This window comes from Musca vetustissima, unplaced genomic scaffold (genome assembly GCF_032173495.1).
Source record: "Musca vetustissima isolate MV318-11 ecotype Yass unplaced genomic scaffold, APGP_CSIRO_Mvet_v1 utg17997, whole genome shotgun sequence".
Classification (NCBI taxonomy): domain Eukaryota; kingdom Metazoa; phylum Arthropoda; class Insecta; order Diptera; family Muscidae; genus Musca; species Musca vetustissima.
In genome coordinates this window covers 91,448-99,821 of record NW_026875557.1, presented here as the reverse complement: position 1 = coordinate 99,821, position 8,374 = coordinate 91,448, and the positions used below count along the sequence as shown (strand labels likewise).

At 33.7% G+C, this 8,374-nt stretch overlaps 1 protein-coding gene across 1 annotated transcript in view; it reads left to right on the top strand.

Annotated features, from left to right (window-relative positions):
- Positions 1–5,066: 5,066 nt before the first annotated feature.
- LOC133338044 (CYFIP-related Rac1 interactor B) overlaps positions 5,067–8,374 on the top strand; it is a 69,407-nt gene continuing 66,099 nt past the window's right edge. Inside the window, exon 1 of the mRNA XM_061546229.1 lies at positions 5,067–5,251. Coding sequence (XP_061402213.1) covers positions 5,069–5,251 — 183 coding nt within the window. The 5' untranslated portion in view covers positions 5,067–5,068. The remainder of the gene's footprint in view (positions 5,252–8,374) is intronic.

Sequence of the window (8,374 nt, the reverse complement as noted above, 5' to 3'; positions counted from 1 at the left end):
CACAAAACTCCATAAAAGTCATTCAAATGTTCTTTCCAAGGTATATTTAATAAGGTAGCCGCATCGGCCCAGCTGTTGGACAAATAAATGTCAAAAATGTTGTTGTAATGTTGAACCAAAAAATTAAAAAACAAAATTATGAATGAAAATCTCCGAATTTCGAAGAGCTTTATTGGCAATACTTTTATTAACATTTTCTACAAGAATTTGTGTAAGAAAATCTTGCCAATCTGTTTGTTTTGGCAAAATATTTTTGACATATCAAAATACAACAACCGATGTTTGTTGTAGAAATTCGCCGATGCGGCTACCTTGTATATCTACCTTGGTTCTTTCAAAAGCTTTTTTCCATTTATAATTATTATTTTCTTTGGTTCTGCCATTGCTGTTGTTTTTGTAATCCATGGCGGCTCGGATAGCGATAAGCATTTTGCACAAACAAATATATAAGATAACAATGAATAAACATGACAAAGCACACGGTGTAACAAAAACAGCAAGAACAACAATAATAATAAATACCTGGAAAAAGAAAAACGTTTAATACATACGGCCCAGGGGGAATTTCAGCAATATAGAAAATCCAAAATATCTACCTTCCTCCTTTTTTTCTCTATCCAGAAGAAAAGTAGAACTATTTTTGTATAAACATTTGCTGATTTGTTTATATTTTTGGTTTCCGCTGCAATAACTAGCGGTCATCATCTTCATCAGCAAGGCAATATGTACACAAACGCAGCCGCACACAAACACACACCCCACCCCCCACAAAGAATGTTATCAATACAGCAATATGTGAACAACGTCGTATGAGAACAAAATGCAAACAGGCGAGAGTACTGGGAGAAGAGTTGAATGTCTTGTGCGTGTTTTTTACATTTTGTTGTTGTCGTTCTTGTTATTCTTTATGCTACTTTAGGTCCTTGAGGTCAACATCTGTAATTGTTTTTGTTATGGTTATTCCAGCACCACCCATATTGTTTTTGTGAAGTTTGTTTTTCTTCTATGTCCAACTATTTGTTTTCCTTTCTTGTGTCCTTTGTTTGCTACAATATGTTATAGTCGACCAATATGTATGCGCGTGTGTGTGTGATAGCTATGCGTATTTTTGCATAATTACCATTTATCGATAATTCGATTTACTCATGAGGGGGGCTTATTTTTTTTCTGCAAATGTCTTATTGTTCCTCTCTTACTCAGTTTCTGTCATTTCTATCAACACCTTGTTATTAAATGATAGAACACTGTTCCTGTTTTTCTTTTATTTGTTTCTTTAACACATTCCATAATTGGTTTAATGGGGCAACTAGTTTCTGTTGTTGTTGTTGTTTGTAGTGTTACTTGTAGTGCTCTCATTTCATTATTGTTCTTGTTCTCTCTTGTCTGTGACATCTTGACTCAGATCATGACATTTGTTGTTTAAGTGTTCAAAAGTTTACCAAGAAGAATAACATTACAAAAAATAATAAAATAAACAGCAGAGGATTTGAAGGGTTTTAATTTCGATAAAAAAAACTTGAATCCAAACATAAGTTAGATCATATTTTTATTTTCCCTAATGTTATACCTATGTGTTGCTATAAATGTTCGGTATATAATCTGCTAAAGTCGCGTTTAATCAAAAATATCGGCTCGGATTATAGACGGTGTAATCGTTTAAAATTGAATGTTATTTAGACGAACAGAGGAGTGCAAACTGTTGTTGTGAATGATGGAAGGGTTGCGATATTTAACATAAGCTACATTTACAGCGAGCGTCCGTATACCCGACACAACATTCTACTAGGAAAGAGTAAAATTTAGGGCCCAGTAACGTTCCCATTTGGAACGTTAACCACATATAGTCCTAAGAGCCCTGAATACAATGGTATAATTTGTGTCTTGCTGAAATCTAAACTTCCTAAGATATAAGATTCAAAATTTCTAGTGAGAGCATTGCATTTCCCTTACTTAATTACTTAGATTGCTTGTGACAGAACATTCGTTCCATAAGCCCAGCTTAAAAAAAAATTCCAGGACCATCGGTCTTTGGCGCAGTTTTTCCAATTTGACCATATTCGGCAATTTTGTCTTCCACCATCAGCTGGTTCGTTTTTATATGCCTTTTGGGCTGGGGCATCTTCATCCATTCTCATAACGTAGTCGGCACAGCTCAATACGTCTAACAACGTCGATGTCCGAGAATAGCTGGTACCACTTATGGTTCATTCGACGGCGATATTCACCGTCAATGCAGATCTTTCGGAAAATTTTTTTCTCAAACATTCCAAGAGCTGCCTCATCTGCTTGCGTAAGTACTCATGCTTCAGATATAACAGCACATCTTGTAGAGTGTGAGTTTGGTCTGGCCGGAGGGGACCTTGTTTCTAAACTGCTTACTTAAACTGACCATAGAAGCATCTGTTGGCCAACATTATCCTTCTCCGAATTTCAAAACTGATGTCATTTGTTTTATTTATGGCGGTACCACGGTATATAAAATCTTTGATTACCTCGAAGTTGTAGTTCTCAAGTTTCACAGTTGGTCCGAGTCTACTGGACGTCTTGCCCATTGATACTACCAGCATGGTCTTCTCGCCGTTTACTGCCAGACCCACTTTGTCGGACTTCTTCTAAATTTGTTCAAAGGTGGTTGTTACCGCTCTCAATGTTCGACCCATTATGTCGATGTGTTGTTTGGTGTACATAGTGCCATTTCTGTTCACCTTTGCCTCTCCAATGAACTTTTCCAGCAGGATGTTAAAAATGTTATACGACAAACTGTAACCTTGTCTGAATTTCTTTCGGAGTTAAAGGTCTCCGAGAGATCCTTTCCGACATTTACTGCTGATCTTGTCCCAGTTAAAGTTATCCTGCATAGCCGAATTAATTTAGCAGGAATGCCAAACGCAGACATGGCTTTTGACACCTCTGCGGCTTTATAGTCGACGAATAGGTGGAAAGTGTCGATGTGTTTTCCGTGGGTTTTTTTTCCAGGATTTGGCGTAGAGTGAAACATGTAGTCAATGGTGGATTTGTTAGGTCTGAAGCCGCATTGGTATGGTCCAATAATGTCATTGACCATTAGCTTCAGTCGTTCACTCAGCACGCTGGATAGCACTTTATATGCGATGGGAAGGAGACTTATTCTCCTTATTTGTGTATTTCCCCATTGTTCTAAAAATTTTCTTAGGAAATATGTGTAAAAAAATTACTGAAATTTAAATTACTATTTTATTGAGAAGTCTATATTGGCTTCCTCCCCTATCATCTATAGCAAAATCGAATTCGCGACATAATCTTATTTTAAATAGAATACAGTGGCTAGTTTTCGGTCGGTATTTAAGACTTTCTCCTATAGAATAGAGAAGACTTCCAGGATACACTAATTTTTTTTACAAAATTACATTAATCCATACAGTCAAATCTCAGGAAATGTAAATTTCCGTATGGACCAGACCATAAAATAAATCTAAGCCATGGTTTTTTATTCCGTTCCTCACAATCTCAAGTGCGGCGACCCAATAAAGTATATATATATATTCTTGATCGGAATAAAATTCTATGCTGATTTAAATATATCCGTCCGCCTTCTGTTGTATGATGAAATCACAATATTAATGATAGAGTTCTGCAGACATTACTACTTCTCCTAGAAAGTTTGGTACAGCAAATGGGATTTATTGGTCCACATTCTGCTATAACTTCACATATAACGGTCCATTCTATTGTCCGTATTTTGACTGACACTTTTACTTTTTTTTCTAATAATGCAATTTAAAGTCATAAGGACCGATTATCTGCAATTTCAAAAATAGTGGGAGTAATGCTGCTTTCAGGGTTTTTGGAGTTTGAAAAACATTTTTTGGTGGGTCCACGATATGGGCCCACATAAAAGTTCCACCCCATGTTCGGTGTATTTCTCTACTGATGTGACTGTAATTAAGCATGTCCAGGTTCTTGAAGAAATATCTTCGACGAAAACTGAAAGTGTTAAGGTTCTTGCTCCCATATAAAGGTAACGCCACATTTTCGGGATTATGAAGCGGCTATTGTTTGAATTTCCGGTGTAGTAAAAAAAGTTCTGTAAAGGTCCGTGTTTTTACATGATCACCCTATTAATCTTCGGTTAGGTTCCCAGGTTTCAATCTAGCAGCCGTAATCCAATCCAATAAGTCTTAATAATACTAGCCAGCAATAGTTGTGATAAAGTAATATTCACCTCCTAACGGATGAGCATCAACTGCACACGCACGACAAGTGGGATCTTCACGATCTATGCAATTTTTTTTATTATACTATGGAAATCTACCGTAAGACATATACAAAATACGGTCCGACCACCTGAAGATAACGGCTTTGTATTTCTTTAATTTGATTCCATTACATATATATTTATTTTAATTATTCTTATTTGTCCCCTTTGACAGATTATTCCATATTTCACGTTCCCACAGTATTTAATTTTATTCATCGCTGCAAATTATCTTTAAAATCACTTAAAATGAATTTTGCAAATTGAATATTTACCATCATCAAAAAACGCCTGTTCAACCCATAACAAACACACAGACATACACATAATGTACAATCGATAAACTTTTAAACCATTCATACAATAAAATTCTAATTAAATATTCATTTTATGTCTATAGGATTGTGTTTTTTTATTTTCGATTTTTTTGGATAAAAAAAAATTATTTGTCGACAAAAGTATTTTCAAACAAGGAAACGCAACGTTAAACCCTGTGCGCAGATACAAAAAATAAAAAACAATAACAACAAAAGAAAACAAAACCAAAAAATACATTTTTTCAAGTACAAAGTAACAACAACAAACAGAAGAAATTATTATTGCTCAAGAGGTGAAAAGAGCAGCATTTTATTATTTTTATAACAGCAAAAACAACAACAGCATACGGAATTTTGTGTTTTATTTCGTGTGTTTTTATAATAATATTTTGTTTTATTTGGAAAAAAAAGTAATAACAACAAAGTTTTTTCCTGATAATAACAATAAATCTACAGTAACAACAACAAAAAATAAGAACATACCCACATAAAAGCAAAACCAAAACTTTTTTCAAAAATGGGTAAATTATTGAGTTTATTGGCACGCGATGACTCAAACTGTTGCACAGCCAAATCGTACGATGTCTTTTTGGATTTTGAGAATGCGGCACCCACGGAAACTGAACGTGAAGTCTACGACGAAGTGGACCGTGTGCTTAAGGAATCAGAAGCGGTGCTGGATGAGATACAAGTCTATAAGGTAAATGATAAATTATAAGAAAAAAAAAAAAAACAAAAACATAACATAATAAGAATAAGAATAACATGTGTATTTTGTGCATGATTAATAATGTCACTTTGTGAATAATGATTGTTAGGGCAAGAGAAGTAATTCAATGATTTTCGAATTAAAAAAAAACATTATGATACAGCCCACCCTTTTGAGAGTGAATATTAATTATTTAATCTGGTATGCAACAATTTAAAGCGGTCGCATAAATTCATCATTCGTGTAGCACATTTTGGCATTTGTCCACAGAAGAATGTCTATGTCTATACCAAAAGAAAAGAAATAGGGAACTTGGGAGCCTGCTCTCTCAGGAAGCAAGAAAACTATTATATCGTTTAAATCAGTGCACTGATCTGCGAAATGAATTGTACCTTTTTTGGTAATACTTCAGCCTATTTTTATATTCTATACATTTTCAAGTTTATTATCATCCCCATCGTTCCATAAGGTATGTCCTTAATAATGAAAAATAATATTAACGAAAGGACTACCACGATCATGCTTACATGCAATTTAGCAAATGAATTGGTAAATTATCAGCCCCATGTCTAGATTTTTTTCTTCGAGGTTTGGAAAAAAATAAAACATACACATAGTCACCAATACTCGTTGAGAAGCAGTTTTTGGGCTTTTGTGAGCTTCAGATTTTGTTTGTTGAAGTAACAACCGACAGACAAGATGACTTCTTGATGGAATTGTGAAACAATTGTGTGTGTGGGACTAATTGGTCCACTCATTCTGGTACCCTTTCCCAAAAATGGTCAAAGTTTTCAAAATTTATAAATCCAATATCAGCTGAATTGAATGTCCGAAATGAACCAAACTTTGCACAACCTATTATGTTTACCAAGATTAAATCCGAAAATGGGACCGATTGGGACCCACAGCATTTTGTACCTGTTCTACAAATGGTTAATATTAAATATTTATAATTGTAATATTAGGCAAATGGAATATCCTATTTGAACCAAACTTTTCACAACTTTCTTTACTAAGTCTATATCAAGTCGGAAATGTCGACCACCACAAATAAATGGTCGACATTTTCAAGATTTACAAACCCAATATCAGATGAATGGAATGTCCGAATTGAATCAAACTTTGCCCAACCTATTATCTTTACCAAGCCTAGATGAAGTCCGAAGGTGGGGACCGTCGGCCCTTTCCTTATGGTACCTCCCCCACAAAGTGTCAATATTAATTATATAAACTTGTAAATTTAATTTGAAGCGAATTGAATGACCGATTTGAAACATTAATTCCGAAAACTGTTCGGTAAAAACATATATAATAACACCTGTGTGTAGTTGGCGGACCTGCGCAAACCATAACAACAATATATCTTGTGAGCAAGCATCTGATGGTGATGATGAGAGGCGGCTTTTTTCATTAATTTCTGGCTGCTGTTGTTATATTATTTATTTATATATTATTTGTGTGTGGGGTATATTGACTACTGGTTACATTTGACTAAGGTCTGTATTTGTAGCCTAGATGAATACACCATGTAATGGTGTATTTCGAATGCACTGACTTTAGGGGTGTCAGTAGTTCACCTCGTCAATCGGAGGCCTTCCTCCGTAAATCACTGACGGATAACGATTTTTTATTCGAATCAACCAGTGTTTGACATGCCGTCATCCGAATTTATGGCTGCTGATGACTACTAAGTTTGCGATATCCCGTTTTTGTGGTTATTTTACTTTTTTCTTTGTGGTTATTTATTTAAAAAATAAGGTATCGAAGTCTACCTAAATCACTGTTACATTTTTACATATTTGGAAGTTTTATCTCATACCTAGCGATAGCAAAGCTCAATTTAGTCTCAATCAAAAAATATAAATTTAATTATACTCAGGGTGGTGCGCCTTCCAAACAATAATCTACAAAATGATAACCCCTTATTTATTTCATTTCGTGATGCAAAGTCCCCTACAAGAAGAATTAAATTTAATGTGACGTAATTATTTGACTCAAGTCCCTCGACATCACGTGATTCAAATATTCAAAATTTCAATTTAACATTTTAACATCCCTTTTTTATTATTCATAGAATCAAGCAGAAACCACAGGTGGTATACATTTCTCAGTATTCGACAAAAAATCCAATAGATTTCGAAACAAAACAGTTACTCAATAATTTGATAAATTCAAAAGAAAAGATAATCGTTGAATGAATGATAATTGACATTTATGACAATCTAATTGATTTGCCCATCATATTTGGCTGATAAACTAATGCAGTGGAATTTTTGCCAAAAGAAAAATGATAACAACAAAATGGTAAATTATTTGGAATCCATTGTAGAACTTAGTTACTTATTTGGATTAAGCAATAAAAGTTGTCACAATGGACAGTTGTCTAAATAATAGTAATACTATTACAACATATACTGACATTTTTTTCGTCGAAATAGCCAGGAGTGATACAATGGACGAAAAATTGAAAATTTTTTACAAGATTGAAATTTTTTTACAAAATTGACCTTCATTTTAAGGGTTTCCAAAGCAATTTTTTTCTATGTACTCAATCAACTATATCCTTATTCTTGTTGCATACAATTTATTTTAACAGTGTTCTACTGTAATTAAAATATTTGTTTGTGTGTTGATGTGAATCATCTAATCTACAATTTTAAAATTTATGTTTTTATTATTTATTTTTTTGTCACATTTCAAACAATCACATTCGCGCGATCGTCTCCTATACATAGTTTAGTCGAATTTAAAATCGTATAATTTGTTTACATTGAATTAAGACCTCCGAAAGTCTAGTTTTTTGCGTTCTATAATTTTGCACTCCCCTCTTATCATCATTTAATATTCCCTACCATTCTCGCATTATTGTGTTTATTGTTTTTTTTATACCGTTGTTTATTTTTATGGTTGTTGTTGTTGTCGTTGTTGTGTGCGGTTAACAATCTCTATTATTTATACAAGAAGATTATTAGTCATCAAATTTGTTAAATATTTACTTTGAACCTAATATTCAGTGTCACAAAAGCAACAACAAAAAAAAAACATGCGGACAATACAAAAAATAAAATAAAGTAAAACAAAAGATTATGAAAATTAAATGTTGCCGTTTTATGG